This window comes from Numida meleagris, chromosome 2 (genome assembly GCF_002078875.1).
Source record: "Numida meleagris isolate 19003 breed g44 Domestic line chromosome 2, NumMel1.0, whole genome shotgun sequence".
NCBI lineage: Eukaryota > Metazoa > Chordata > Aves > Galliformes > Numididae > Numida > Numida meleagris.
This window is the reverse complement of record NC_034410.1, coordinates 97,582,989-97,599,552: the sequence shown is the minus strand read 5'-3', so window position 1 is coordinate 97,599,552 and position 16,564 is coordinate 97,582,989. Positions and strand designations below refer to the sequence as shown.

The following is a 16,564-nucleotide window of genomic DNA, read 5'->3' as shown; positions in this document are numbered from 1 at the left end:
AAAGAAGAGGCAGACAAACTTGGGCTCAGATTGAACAGGGGAAGTAAGATATCCTTATCAGATGCAGGCCACAAAATGAATACGTTCCTATCGATATGCTATCTTGATATGTAAAAAGTGTTCCAAATCATGAAAACATTTGTGCCTGTGTCTGTCAGAATAAACTGTTTTTATCAGTTTTACTTGCAAACCACAGTAATTGAGGAGTTTTACCTCATTTCTGAAAGTAGCTGACAGTCCCAAAATACTGTTATACTGCTGTGTACAGTTTCAACACCAAACCTGTATCCAAGTATCTGAACCAAGTGCCCATGCATCTACTTCAGCTTGCGTTTCTGAAGCTGATGTTTCAGAAAACTCATGCTTATTGGGCTTTCTGTTACCATAACTTCTCACCTGAGGAAAACTAGAGCCTCTTCACCCGTAGTTCGCCTCAAAATTAGTCATTGACCACTCCAGTGTTAAAGTGGTTTGAATGAAGACACTATTTAAATAGTGAACATATCCCTCATGAATTGCACAGATTTCCATTCGTATGTTTGCAAATTATTTATTTTCTTTCTGTTGTGGAAACCAGCGCTATGCTATTTTTATTCATTGTTTGTGAGCTTAAATGTTACCGTGTGACTGTTAGGAAGCAACTGTTAAAAATTCTCACCCAGTGAGGACTAGTGTCATTCCATGCAGTGATTTGAGGTCTGATGCAAAACTCTTGTAAAAACCTGTGGTTCAGTACTTAGGTGATCTTTTCATTACTGAATTTACTAACTTCCTAAGTTTAATGTACACACTAAGACACTGTTTTCACAGCTTGTCTTGCATAAGTAGAAGTTAGCAGAGGGAAGCCTGTTAGCATATTAAATGAGGCAGCACTCCTTTCTGTCAGAGTGGAAATGGAAATCACCATTCCCAAGCCCTCATTCTCTTAACTCTCCACTGAAGCAAACTGTAAGGAGCCTTTATTTTGTAATTTCCTTTGAAAGATACAGCTTTGTAACAAGTTACCTAGATAGGGTAGGAAATGTCAATCTAGTCAAAACATTTGCTTGGCGTCTGATCTTCAAATTGCTATCCTTGAATCAAATAGTACATTAAAGAGAAATTGTCATGTTCTAGTTTATGAAAGAATTGAAGTTGTACAATCATATTTCTTTAGCTCTGGAAAACAATTACAATGCTACAGATATTTTCAGGTGCTTTTGTATAATTCAATACCCACAATTAATGTTTAATAGATTATTCATCCTAATTCAGTAGAACTGTACCAACGCTTGTGCCAAAACACTAAAAAATATATACTAGCTGTTTCATAGCAAATACTCTATTATTTTAGAAGCATTTCTACTCACTGCATTTTTTTAGTGCAAAGAAAAGATCTAAGTAGTTTCTCTAGAAAGATGAGATATTCACATACTCCTATATGTTAATGAGTAGTAACAATGTCTTGCAAGTTACTGTCTTGGTAACCTCTCCTGATTTCTGGTACTGGCACTCCTACTCAGACCCATCCTGAGATAGACTGCAGTATGGTAAGTGCAGAAAGACCCTTCCTCTCAAGTACAATCTCTCAGATCTTGACAAGCTTTCACAGAGAGCCCTGTGCTAGCTGTATCAGTAAACTCATGGAAAAGGTATAATTAACCATTACATTCTTCAGGAGTGCAGAATCATTCTTATGGATCTCTGTTGTGTTTTCCAATAGAGGTACTGATTTCTTCATTATCAAATTCTGTTGCTATTTTTTTGAATAAAGGAAGGGAATTTTTCCTTGCAACTGTCACAGTTTACATCCTTTCTCTGTTAGTGTTAGTACTGTCACATTTTATCTTAAAAGCATCATCACTGTTTGTTATTAGAGGAGTGTGGAAGAGTCGATAGTGATGTTTTCACTGAGGAAACACCATAACCAGAAAACCTGTTAGCTCCGTTTCTGGGTTCATTGCTGCCTCTGTGCGGCACTTAAGACTGATCTGTGTATCTCCATAAAAGTCAGTCTGCCAACTGCATTACATCACTACAGTGAAATGTAATATCTCAATATATTTGAAGTACTTGGCTGTGTATTATGAGAACAGCAGTTATCATTGCTTTTATAATAGTAAATTCCAACTGACTGATATTTCTAATGTTTTAGTATTTTAGTTGTTCAGGATTGTTACTTTCAGAAGAGCATCACAGTGCCTAGCAACTCCTATTAATGCAGCTAGAGCTCTATTCAGAAGTTTCAGATATTTTTTTAAGATCGTGATCAAGATGCTAGAATGTCCTTTAAAAAAGTATTTTTACAAAATATGTTATTTGATTTGGGAAAAAGTACAAAGTATTCATTTTCTTTTGAGTGTGTTTCTGTGTATTTTCAGGTAGTGTGGTTGCATGTAAAAATTTTGATTCCTTAGTCTTTGGATTATCATGCTGCTTGTGAGAGGGAAAAATCCCATGTTATGCACAATCATTAATTAAAATTCTTTTCAAATGTTCTGATATTACAGATGTAACAGCAGCTTTCCTTTAATCTTTTCTTCCATCTTTTAATTAAGAAAGTTTTTGGTGTTAAAAGATTCAAGTTTGCCAGTACTGGAATTGAAGGGATCTCAATACAAGGCAGTAGAGGTTGAACCTTCCCACCAATATCCTCTTACATTTTGGTGCCGTGTGACAGGTGGCAGCAGAGAGGCAGTCTGATAGAATGGCATCTGACATAGAAGTGCATATAAGCAAAGGGGTGGAATTGAATTCCCCCTTGTGGAAAAAATGGCACCCACTGACATTCATTGATGCTTGCTGAATGTTTACAGAGACCAACCAGTGGATGTGAGCATAACAAGGTGGTGGGTGGTGCATTTCAGCAGTGATGACAGCAACAGTAGATCACTCCTGCTAGTGCAGATTTTTACGAGTGCAGCATGCATACTCTTGTTCATGGCTGGTGAAAATGCATAGCTAATTGTGGTGACTATGTTCAAAAATAGTGTTTCGTAGCTAAGAATTTGTTCTTTCACTGTAAATAGTGTTATTTTGCTCTTCGTATCTGTTGTAGTTTCCATGGAAATAAATAGGAGGCATTACTTTTGGAGCAACCTGTGTATATAAACTATTTCTACCTAAAGCCATTATGGTATGCTGCTGTATCAGCTGCCCTTTTTGCTGCATTAGAAAGGGCCCTAAAGTGGATTAATCAATCTTCCTTGCCGTGCAAGCCTCTTATTAACATCTTTGTTGTGAACCATTGGATATACAACGTACAGCCTCAACATGAGTACCTGCCAAGGGAGAAGCAGGACAGGACCACACTGTAATCTGTTTGTAAAGAGGGAAGACAGTACCTTCTCCCAGAAGGCCCATTACTGTGCATAGGGTAGGGTTGGATTGAGGGTGCAGTTGAATCTTAGAAGGACCAAATAATACTGGCCTTGTAAGGGCTTAGCTGGACCGTTTACTCCTATAGTCACAGCTTTGAATTACCAAGCTGTCCAGCCAGCACTGCCAATTAGATACAATAACCAGGGCTTGGGAGAGTGCTTGAATTGTTTAGTAGCCCCATGCTGCTCAGGAACCACTGCTTAGTGCCCTTCCTCCCCTTAGTCAAGCACAAAATGCTATGAAATTAGTGCACTGCTAAGAACATGATGCTCAGGGTATATATTCATGCATCCCACTAGTTCTAGCCAGCTGAAGGGCGTATTTAACATGGTCCAGTTTCAACAGCCCTGTAGGAAAAAAAAGAATTTCGTTCTTACATGACTGAATATTGCCCATTCTGTGTTTTCAGTCAGTGACTTTTAGTGAGACAGATTTCTTTTTGTGGAAGAGAAGGGAAATACAGTCCTATAAAAGGGTGATTAAAGACCTGTGCAGTTGGATATTTTGAGTTGCTGAGGTGTGTTGAATATCAAAAAGGCCTTGAAGGAGGGAAAATGGATTTGGGGAAATAATTGCTGGGAAAAGTGAAAGGCGTGTGATGAAGATTGAGTGTGGATAGCACATCAAAACTCATGTATGAGTTTGTGAATATTCAAAATATCAAACTCATCCATAGGAGTTTGTGAATATTCAGTACCAACATTAGCAAATATGTTGCGGAGGATGTTACCTATGTTGGGATACAAAGAGGGAGGAATTATCAAATAAGGAAGTAGAGGACTCTGGTTGAAAGGTCAGCATGAGCAAGGAGCACTGTCTTACACAGAAGACAGCATACGCAGGAACAGATTTACAGGGTGCTTATCTGTTTGCCAGAACAGCTGTACTAATACAGTGGAATTTTGCATCAGCAGAATGTCTTTGGCCATTTTGTATTCTTTTACTGTAGAGTAGTTATGGCCTCAAATTGTGCCAGGGGAGATTTAGGCTGGACATAAGGAAATTCTACTTTTCTGAAAGAGTGGTCAGGCGCTGGAATGGGCTGCCCAGGGAGGTGGTTGAGTTACCGTCCCTGGAGGTGTTCAAGAAACATTTAGATGTTGTGTTGAGAGACATGGTTTAGTGGGGTTATTGGTGGTAGGTGGATGGTTGGACTGGATGATCTTGTAGGTCTTTTCCAACCTAGCTAATTCTATGATTCTATGATTCTAGAAGCAATGAAAAAGCAAGATTAGGCTAAGCTTATCAAAACTTTTGCTTTTGGCTTTGCACTACACCGCTACATGTATTTATATTTGCATACATACATGTACATATACCATACATACAGTATACATACATATATTTAAATACCAAATATGCTAAAAGGAATTCCTTTAGAAAATGCATTGGAGAACTTTAAACAGTTTATTTTGACTGTATTTTATGTCTTTACACCAATAAAGACAAATGCCTTAATTTCTGTCCAGTGAGAGAGAGAAAACAGTGCAAAGATCTAAGTGCCTTTGGGTAAAAGCTGTTTTCTGTATTTAAAACTGTCACAATTACTGTTGTTTTTTATTAACTTGGGCCCATGCAGTCCTAGAAGCAACTAGTTACATGCCATAAAAATCTGGGTATCTACTTCCTTCACTGAGATTAGGGAGACTGTCTAACCCTGTAGTGAAGGTACCAGGTTATTTCATGTAGAACATACCTGTCCTACATGCAAGTCAGCCTCAGGGATGTGCCAGGGGTTAAGGACTTTCTGTTTGTGGAAGGAACTGCTTATGTGGCATATTGACATTTAAAGACGAGCACTTTTCTGTGGTGCTTAGAATAGCATAGCAAATCTCAAAGCAAGAGTCAAGTGTGCAGAGAGGATGATGAAACTACCTTGTAACAGATACATCGATCATATAGTTTGTAATTCTCCTTGCTGAAAACACCTCTGCAAATCTGGTGAAAATTGGACTTGGAGAAAGTTATCCCAGAACAAATTTGCATCAGTTCAACACCATCTCCTGCTTCAGTCTGTGAAAGCAAAGGGTATGGAGACACCTCCAGTGCACACCACCCCAGGAGTTTGAGGCTTTGCTTAAAAGTGACAGCTATGGGATAAGAAGGTGTTTCCTTTCATCATTAGCCAGCCTTTTATAAATGGTAATTAGTTTCAGGAAGAGAATTTCAAAATCTGTCGTGGATGTATTTCTGTGAAAAGCTTTCATGTTTACATTGTCTGGCACTAAACATCACACAACTACCTCCTCCTGAGTAGGCCTCAGCGTTGTCTGTTTATTTCTTTATTCAGATCATATGATGATACTGTGTGGAAAAAGAAGAAAAGAAAGACTCTTGAGACAAAGGGGGAAAATTCTTGCAGCATGAAATGCAAAATATATGTTTTTAAACAATATGTCATAAATATGGTATTCTTGCAGCATATGCAGTCTTTAATACCTATGTCTACACAATACTATGAAGAAAGTTTGTCTCTCTGATGGCCTGATATGACATGCACATCTTTCATTCATCTGAATTGTTTACATGTTCTCTCTTAAAAAGAAATCATGTATGTATATATTTATTTGCATACAAAAGAATCCAGATATTCTAACTGTAGATTATTAAGATGGTATATGTACTAATGAAAGTCCAGCTTCTGTGTAAATTTTCATTTACTGTTCTAAGGAGAGTTAGCTAACAAAATGAAATTTCTTCCTGTGGGGAGAAAAAATATCTTCAATCAAAAGGAAAGGTCAGGTGTTGAATTTTCCTGTGAACATACCTTTCAGAACAGAACATCTTCAGAGACTTCAAATACTTCACTTCAATAAAGTTGAAATAGCATAGTAGAAAGGAGTTAGAATAATATGTCTTTTTTACAGGTATGTACAATTAATACAGCAGAAATTAGTACGCATTAAACAGTGGAAAATGGAATACTTCCATGTTCAATAAAATGAGAATATGTGTATTTTTAATACCACATTTGAAAATCAAAATATAATTTACCATTTTGCATAGAAAATGGTCACATTCTCAGGATGCAGCTGAATGTGAATAAAACTAGCTCTCTATTGAAAAAAATTTTATTGATAAAAATATTTCCACGAGTCTTTCTCTTGAAGTTAGAAAGGTGGTTTAGTACCCATGGCATAAAAATGCTAATGAATAACTATGTATATGTATATATAAATAACTAATTAAGAAGCTAAATAACTAAATGAATCATTGAATCATGGAATCATAGAATTGCTCAGGCTGGAAAAGACCTTCAAGATCATCAAGTCCAACCACAATCTAACCATACTACTCTAACTCTAACAACCCACCACTAAATCATGTCCCCGAGCACCACATCCAAACAGTTTTTAAACAGTCAGGGATGGTGACTCAACCACCTCCCTGGGGAGCCTGTTCCAGTGCTTAACAACCCTTGCTGTAAAGAAGTTTTACCTGATATCCAACCTAAACCTCCCCTGGTGCAACTTGAGGCCATTTCCCCTTGTCCTGTCACCAATGAGAAGAGACCAACCTCTCTCTCACTGCAATCACCTTTCAGGTATTTGAAGAAAGCCATAAGGTCTCCCCTCAGCTTCCTCTTCCCCAGACTAAACAGCCCCATTTCCTTTAGTCTCTCCTCGTAGGCCATGTTCTCCAAGGCCTTCACAAGCCTTGTTGCCTTTCTTTGGACCTGCTCCAGCACCTCAATGTCCTTTCTGTATTGAGGTGCCCAAAACTGAACACAGTACTTGAGGTGGGGCCTCACCAATGCCGAGTACAGGGGCAGGATTACTTCCCTAGTCCTGCTCACCACACCGTTCCTGATGCAAGCCAGGATGCCACTGGCCTTCTTGGCCACCTGAGCACACTGCTGGCTCATATTCAGCCGACTGTCCACCAGCGCACCAAGGTCCCTTTCCGTCAGGCAGCTTTCCAGCCACTCCTCCCTAGGCCTGTACGGTTGCCTGGGGTTGTTGTGACCGAAGTGCAGGACCCAGCACTTGGCCCTACTGAAACTCATATGGTTTACCTTGGCCCATTGATCCAGTCTATCCAGGTCCCTCTGCTGTGCCTTTCTACACTACTGATCTCCAGCAGATCAACACTCCTTCCCAGCTTGGCGTCGTCTGCAAACTTACTCAGGGTGCACTCAATCCCCTCATGAAGATCATTGTTAAAGAAGTTGAATAGAAGCGGCCCCAGTACCGAGCCCTGGGGGACACCGCTTGTGACTGGCCGCCAACAGGATTTAACTCCATTGACCACAACTCTTCAAGCCCAGCCATCCAGCCAGTGTTTCACCCAGCAGAGCATATGGCCATCCAAACCGTGGGCAGCCAACTTCTCCATGAGGATGTTGTGGGGGACAGTGTCAAAGGCTTTACTGAAGTCCAGGTAGACCACATCAACAGCCTTACCTTCATCCTCTAAGCGGGTCACCATTCTATGTCTATGTCTATGACACCGTTTTGTCATAGAACAAAATTGAGTTTGTCAAGTAGGATCTGCCAGTGAAATCAATAGCTAAAAAGAATCTTGATCTTCAATTATTCGTTAGTATGTAATTTTGCTAGCGTTACCGTATATTGATTATGACTGTGTACCTCACGTGTGGAAGGAGCACAGTTTAGGTTTGTATTCAGATCTGTAATCCTTTAAATCCCCATGGCTTCCTTTTATGAAAAAGCCCTATTACTAGAACATTTAATGGGAGAAATAGAATAATACGGTTGCAAGGGACCTTTAGAGATCATCTTTTCTATCCCCCGCTCAAAGCAGCTTTAAACAAAATCAAATTGTTCTCAGCATTGTCCAGCAGGGTTTTGAGTATTTCCAAAGATGGAGACCTCACAACCACTCTGAACACCTGCTCTACTGCTTGGCTGCCTCAATGGTACCAGAAATTTACAGTTATCTAGTAGGAATTTCTCAAGCTGCAACTTATGTCTAGTCTATCTAATCCTTACAACGTGTGTGTAGAGTCTTGCAGTTTTCTTTATATTCTCTAATTAGGTAGTTTAAAACAGCAGTAAAATCTCCTGTAAACCTTCTCTTCTCCAGGCTGAAAGAGCATGGGTTCAGTCCTCTGCTCAGCCAGGCAGTATTTAAAAGCCCATCTCCTTTTCTGTCACAGAATATTGATCCCCTGGTTATACATAGTTCTTAAGAAGAGGGGGGGGAGAACTCTCCAAAACCTTTAAAAATATACTGCTTTGAATAGAGTAGTTTGAGATTGACTGGCCCAGAGAGTATGGTTGGTTTAGTGAGCAGGACAGTCAGCTGAAAGAAAGACCTGGGTGTTGGTCTGCTCCTATGACTAAACATATGGTGATTTTTCTGGTGGAGTGCATTTGGTTTACCCTTTATCTGCCTACTCTGATTTGGCTGCTCCAAGTCCTGTCTTTCCTCACCATCTATGTATTTTTCTTATTCACCTTTACAGTTCAGGAGGGTTTTACAGTCAGTTAAGTACTCACTGGCTTCTTGATTAATGAGGTGATAGTAAGAATCAAAACACAAATTTAAAGTTTATATTGCAAATTATTTACATTTTGAAACAAATTCAGAGAATTTGTGGCTTTTCATTTCTCCTTTCTTAAAGTGTATAGATGGATTTTAAAAAAACAAGACCAGTGACTACCTTGAGCCAGAAATAGTACAAGCAGGAGCTTTGCAAATAATTCTGCCAAACCTTCTCAAATTCCTTGTATTGTTGTAGCCCACAGCCTTTCCTGAATAGCCTGTAAATCATACCTAGAATACTAGGTCTTCTTCGGTGGACAAACAAGAACGAAGCTGTGACCACAATATTAATTATCTCTGTCCCCTAGGACATGAATCAGCCAATTTCAAATAGATGTTGTTACATCAATCTGATACACTGTATAGCTCCAGGTTTTCTTTGCACTGAGTGTCAGCCAGTCCCCAGTGTTCCCACTCAGCCACTGCACCAGCAAAGAGAATCTGTGTCAGCATGGTGCTCCTGTCACTTGGGGTGTCAGTGGGATGCATTCTATAATGTTCACTTGCAGAAACCGGATACAGGAGTTCATACAAAGCAGAAATTAAGAATCAAATAAGCGCAGATTTTAATGATGTCACTACAAATGCATTTTCAAGCATGTGCTGGATACCAGAACTTAGGAAAGAATAGTTAGTGGAAAGAGTAGATGATCTGGTTCTTTATCTAGGGCTGCAGCTGCCCCTTATCTTTTTATCAGCTTTTCTTTCTCATTTCCCATTCTCCATGTTTTCTCTTTTCTGATCCACTCTGTCCTTAAGTCATGCCATACTTTACCTGTGAGCTTACACTAATATTTTGAAAATGAGATTAAGCTTAATATTTTTTTCTTTATGCTTTGATGTCACATGCTCATCATGTCACATGATGCTAATGAGCCACTCCACTACTAATGAGAAAGTGCAGAGAGACCATTAAAGATTTTATATGGAATGAGGAAAAACAGAGAATTAAAGCTATTTTTGTTTATGCTCATATAAATCAAAACCATCTTCCTTAACCTTCAAGTTCACTAAAAAAGTTTGTACTCATTTTGCACATAATGCTTGTAATGCATGAAGATAAATGACTCTCCCACTTTCTCCTCCTCCTATTCTAGCCAGTCCTGTCAGTGCTAGGAGGCCTTCATGATTCCCAATACTAGCGGGAGTTGATGTTAATAAAAGCACTTCTATGTCATTGTGGCAAAAATTAAAGCCATCGTGACTGAAAGGGGGGAAAAATGAAACACTATGATATCAGGAACACTGATTTCCAAATTCTGTCAATATCATAGCATTTTATTCTATAAGTTCTTTCCTTGTTCTTTATCAGAGAAGGCAAGAGCATGATAAAAGTGAAATGAATATTAGCACTTGCTCTTACACAGGAAATTGATAACAAAAACAAAGAGAAAGCACCTAAAAGACACTGTAATAAGCCACCCATTTGTTAAGTCAAGTAAAAGGGCAAATGCACCCTTGACTGTAGTCAAATATTCACAGTCTTTGTAGCTGTCTTGCATACTGATGTATCATTGCAAAATATAGGTTGGATTTCTCAGGGCAAAGAATAATTTTATAATTTAATACAGGATTACATACTAAGACAACCTAAGCAAGGAGCACACTTCAGCAGCATCCTGCCTATCTTTCTTGGTCAGATTGTCATGAGAAATACTTTCTCTGTGGTTGTCCAATAGAACTGCTAGTTCCCTGAAACGGAGGCAACTTGTAAAGCATTTTATTAACTGTTCACTAGTTTTTGCTGCAAAATTTAGTGCCTTTATAAATATTTCCCCTAACTTTATTTCCCCTCTGATATAGTGTACACAGTTTAATGTCACTGTGAAATTGCATTCTTGAGCATACTACATTTCAATATAGAGCATGTAAATCTGAATTTTAACAACAGAAGTTTGCTGTGAGCAGAACTTCACTATCACTGATTCCATGCCACTTCTGTTTTGCTTCCTCACTTGATTTCAATGGCTTGATAATTGTGTCTCCACCTAACAGGAGTCCATTCAGAATATTGGTATTTTGATAAGAAATGTAGGGTAGAATACAGCTATGAAACACTCTTTTTCAGCACAGACACCACCATTACCTATGCATTTTCACCAGTGGTGAGCTAGAGCCTGCGTGCCGCACTTGTAAGTATCTGCACCTGCAGAGGTGATCCACTGTTGCTGTCACCCCAGCTGAAATGCGTTACCCACTGCCTCACTGTGCTCACATCCACTGGTTGATCTCCATAAATGTTCAGTAAGCATCAATGAATGTCAATGGCTGCCATTTTTTCCACATGGAGGAATTGTATTTCATCCCTTTGCTTCATGCGCACTTCCATGTCAGACACCATTCTATCAGACTGCCCCTCCTCTGCTGTTTGTCACACAGCAGCAAAACAGGATATTGGTGGGAACGTTCAACCTCTACTGCCATACCACCAACATCTGCCTCTAACATTGTGGGCCAGCATCATAAAATAGGAGGCACTGCTTTCAGAGCAGCCCTTGTACTTTTCTAACTTTTCCTAAACTAAGATAAAAGGCACATTTCTTTCAGAGCTTGAGCTGGTTCTGGTTATTAGCCTCAGTCACCTTTTTTTTTTTCCCTTCTTTTTACTATTTTTATGTTTATCTAACTGTGGTCATTGACAGTTGTGTCTTGTGCTTTGTGCCTAGTGCTTTACAAACACAGAGATAAGACAATCCAGGTACCAAAGAGCTTTTTATTTACATTGTCAGGACAGAAAAAAGTGAGAAAGGTAAATGAATGGAAAACCAACCAGAAGCTGATAATGTATCAGCATCTTACTGGTTATTGGATTGGTAGTGGAATGGTTTGGGGAAGGCTTCACAGAGGAAGATTTTGAGGAAGATGTAGAGGTAGGCATGTAGAAGTATTACAGGGAGACTCTTTCAACTGGAAGGAAACAAACATACAGGAGAAGATGCAGCATTTGTGAATTTCATGGTGGCTGTTAAAGTGGGAACCAATTGTGACAAAGCCTTTATTATTTCCCCAGGATGAATTTATTAATATTTGTTATATTATTTTTATAATATTTTAATATTATAACTATTATATATTTTTATCGTATTTACTAATATTTGTAACAGAACATAGCATAGTGTTTTGGGGAGTCTGTATGGTTGTCTGCTCTGCATTTTTACGTATTGTTATTGTTACATCAACTTACCAACATTCTTATCTTGTCTTGGGATTGTTCTAACTATGAGGTTCCTCTTTTTTGAGACTGGTATGATATATCCTCATTTCTCATATAGTGATGGTAACACTGTTTTTGTGAAAAGCTGATCATTTTTCTTTTCCTTACATAAAGAATTTTGTCCTAGGTAATCATCACGGGAGCTTCCATCTGTTCTGTTTTTCTCCATGGTTGCAACACTTTTTTCCTTTAAGAAGGAGGAAACATCAGAGAATAATTATGAAGTATATTTTCCATAAGACTTTTCTTTCTCCAAAAAAAATTTTTTTCAAATCCAAGAGCATGAGTGGTGATGTTGATATGAAGTACTTTGGTTTTATGGGTTTCTGAAATCTTGTATAGCTAGAATCTCCCGGGGATCAAGAGATCCAAGTAAGGAAGGAATTGCAGAGACTGTAGCACTAAGCAGTATCAGAAAATTTGCAGATGTAAAAAAAAATGTTATTTGCAGCTAAAGTTTACTTGACTAAGTCCAGTGGGTGTTCTTGTTCGCAGTACAAATTCTGGCTGGTATCTCTCTCTTCCTGTAGCAATTGTTTCAGATTTGAACTTGTCCCATGAGACCTATTTCTAGAATTAGATTCAGATTGAGAAGTGCTGTGCAGTTGTTACTGTCATAAAAACAATCTGCTATAGCTTGATTATGGGACTAAACTGAAAATGAAGGAAATGAGAAAATGTCAGTGTAATTTCTTAACGAAAATTATGTAACTTGTTATGAAGTCTGATCTTGATATTGTTGGTGTGGTAAGCAAAAACTCTGACTTTCATTGGGAAGGATACAATGTTCACTGTAAAATAAAGGATGTTCCCTGCAACAGCATGTCCTTGAGATATGCACCCTATAGAACATGTCTTTTTTGAGAGTTGCAGTGAATGGCTGGTATAATATGTTTCACCATATTGTGAATTTTCAGATATGGATCACTATCACTATAGTGATGCCCAGGGAGTTCTCCTAGTAACTTTTATTTAAAAAACTGCTAAGGCAGAGTTGTTGCCTGTTCAGCAGCACATTGTTCACATGCTGGAAGTGTTGGAGTTAAGTGCTGAGCTTCTAAACTTGATAGCAAGTCAAAGTTTTGTGAATAGAGGTAGTACTCACTGGTCTACTAATGGGCAAGGAAAGGTCACTGTGTGTTTCATCTTGGCTTCATTGAACATGCAGTATCTAGATAGCTAATTAGATTAATAGCTGATTAAAGAGAACCTTCTGACTTCACCTTGAAGACGAAAATCAATCAGTGTATTACTGTACATCTGTGGAACTGGAGAGAAAGGGAAGTCTTCAGGGAAAAAACTGATTCTGCTTGTTTCCTAAAGCATTACTTTGGTGCTGAATTGTCCAGACTATTTTCCTATGATCTGCACAGCCATTAAATAAAAAGAATTACAATAAGTGACTTACAGATGAAGCTTCACTGACCACACTGTGGTTGTTGGCCACAACTGGCCACAGTTGAGGTCTTCGGTTCACAGCCCAGCTATCCAGATGGGATTTGCCCAGCAACTGTCAGGTGACAGAAGTAGGCTTCGTGTAGTTGACGTAGAGGTAAAGAGGATTGGAAGAGTAGCCTTGCAAGACTTAGTGTTGCCATTTGAGCTAAGGGATGAAGGAGAAGAAAATCCACTTGTTTCACTTTGGTAAACCTCCCTTCGTAAAGACTTCATAAAGTTTTTGTGGATTAGGAGATAGGTCTCAAAATTGACGGACCTCAGATTCTACTTTAAATAATAAATTGTTCATTTATTATGATTTGTGATGAGGGGAGGCTGGAGGACACAAAGTTATAAGAGTTTTGTTTTACTTACAGCATTTGAGTGAAATTTTACTGGCTGATAAACGTGACAGTTGGACTAGATGATCTTGGAGCTGTTTTCCAACTTTGATGCTATGATTCTATGAGTTCGGACTATGTTATCTAATGATCCGTTCAGAGTTTACACACTGTGAAGTAATGAGAAACTAGTTTTGTTGTCAAAAGTATCAAAGTACAAATCTGTATGCCTTTTGATCAGAAAGGGACTTGTGAAGTTCTTCCACTTAAACTCCTTATACTAAATTAAAATTCAGAAACAAAACCTTTGTTCAGTACAAGCCATTTTTTCTGTCCACCAGTGATACTCTGAATGACAAAATCAGGAGTTAAACTTCATCTACAGAAGGGATCTGACTTGTTACTGTTTATTACCTTGACAACACCCTTACGCTCTCAAAGTAGGACATCAGTATTATCATTACTGAATTTTGAAATCCATACTGGCAAAAAATTGGTGGTAGGTGGATGGTTGGACTGGATGATCTTGGAGTTCTTTTCCAACGTTAATGATTCTGTGATTCTAATAATGAGCATTTATTAGTTTTTATTGCACATCTAAATGTTTACTTTAAGACAGAGTCCTACAATTGGCTGCCATCCAGCTGGTCATAAGAGCTCTTCTTCTTGATGTCAGTCCCACTCTAAAGTGTATTCATGATAGCTCCAACTATTGCACGTATCTTCCAGGATGGGATGAGCAAAGACACTGCTCATAACTCCAGTTACTATAGCAGGTTTTTAAGGTAGAGTGCTTCAATCACTTTCAGTCAAGGAGGTATGCCCCGATGAATTGAGTTACTATCCATCAGCTTATTGAGGACCAGATGTGTGCCTTAATATTTTTGTGTGCAATGACCTGATACCATGCTCTGCATTTATAATTACTTCTTTTATTAACCACAACATTTTAGATTCAAAGCAGTTTAGAGCTTTAGTTATGGGCTATGATACCATTGGGCTTGGTACTGTGTAGTTACAGAACTCAACTATGGCTCCCACCCAAGTAGCTTATTATCTAGGTGTAAGGCAAGAAATAGCAATTAGGCAAGTGGAGAGCATGGAAACACTGTGAGGCAATATTGATCAGCATAGTGGGCAGTAGTGTCAGTACTTTCTCAAGTGTCTGTAGTAATGATTTGAACCAGAATAGCAAGCTATCTGTAGGGACCTTTGCAGAAACCTCTTCCCATACACTGCTGCAAACACACACGCGCTCTTTTGAAAACCTAATGGCACTGGTATAAAATTTTTGTCTGTGGTGGGAATCATTTTTTCGTACTGAATGAGAGCTAACAAAGAAAGGCTTTGAGAGTTAGTACAAGTTGGATATGCTTGATGCAGTAGATTTCAAGAACTGGAAGGAAATACAGATAAAATGATAAGTTCTTTTAAGTTTTGGTTGCAGGTATCTAAAAGACCTTTCAAGTGAATGGATATGAGCTAGTTCAGTGTGTTTTTGACAGAGGAAAAGTTACTGAACTGAGATGTGAGAAGATCAAAGTCTGTAGAGTAGTAATTTCTGTGCAAAACTTGTACTTTGAAAGAAGTGAAAACTAATGAAGTCTGTAAGCAAGAACTCGGAGAAAAGGTTAGTCTAAAATAGTCACAGGCTAGGGAAACAAGCCAAATGGATGTGGGATCCATCATCAGGGTCACAGGTGTTCCACAGAATCTGATGGGAAAATCAAGAGTGCTGTCTTGGAGATGTTATTTTGTGATAGTATCGAAGCATAATTAGATCTGGAGGAAGCAGTGAGATGTTACTATAGCCAGAAACAGATAAAGAAAAGAGGAGATATGTCCAAAGCAGTCCTACAGCATAACGAATCCCTGTTATAGTATCAAAATCAAAATCTCATCTCTGACAGATTGCTCCTACTGAGAAGCAACTAACTCTTGTGACTAATCCCACTGAAATCAAGACAAGAGGGACAAAAAATAGTCTTCAGAAATGCAAGTCAGTTTCAAATGTAACTTGTTTGTGCATGTAAGTCATCAAACCAGGAGGATGCAGGATGATGTGCAGCAGTGAGCTGTATTGTGTGTTGTCTCAATGTCACAGCTCCGGGTGGTTCTACACATGTGGAGTGGAAATTGTAACTGATCTGTCAGTTCTATTGAAATCTTGTCTCCTGTCGTTTTTATTTATGCATTTAAGCAGATGTAGTCTCTGATATAGTAGCTCGCATCACCTTCATATCCAGGTAGTCCCCTGTAACTCAGTGGTGCTCTCCAGGGATTAAGGTGCTTTCACCTTATGTCAGGGCATTGGCAACTTGCTCTTTGTTGTCAGAAGGCATTTGAAGATGTGAATGTGAAGTCAATTGATGTATCCAGAAAACTAGAAATAATTGTAAATATGCTAGCAGTGTGGTTATAAATGATAATACTAATCTAAACAATATGAAGACCGTGTCTGCTCACTGGGTTTTGTTGTTATTGTTTTTTTTCTCAACATTCATTTCTTAAGAAAATTGGCTAAAAAGCGAAAAGAGACATTGAGCAGTACACGGCAGGAAATGACAGTGATGGTGAATTCAATGGATAAAAGCTACACTGAGCAAGGCACCAACTGTGATGAAGCTTTCTCTTTCATGGACACGCACAATCTAAATGGGAGATGTAAGTTTTTCCTTTTCATTCATTCTTTCTTTCTTTCTTT

The 16,564-nt window shown here is 38.6% G+C and overlaps 1 protein-coding gene across 14 annotated transcripts in view; it reads left to right on the top strand.

Moving 5' to 3' along the window:
- Positions 1-16,564, top strand: part of PTPRM (protein tyrosine phosphatase, receptor type M) — a 462,428-nt gene that overhangs the window by 347,830 nt on the left and 98,034 nt on the right. For all 14 annotated transcript variants that reach the window (XM_021385886.1, XM_021385885.1, XM_021385884.1 and 11 more), the window contains one exon: positions 16,373-16,524. In XM_021385886.1, coding sequence (XP_021241561.1) covers positions 16,373-16,524 — 152 coding nt within the window. The remainder of the gene's footprint in view (positions 1-16,372; positions 16,525-16,564) is intronic.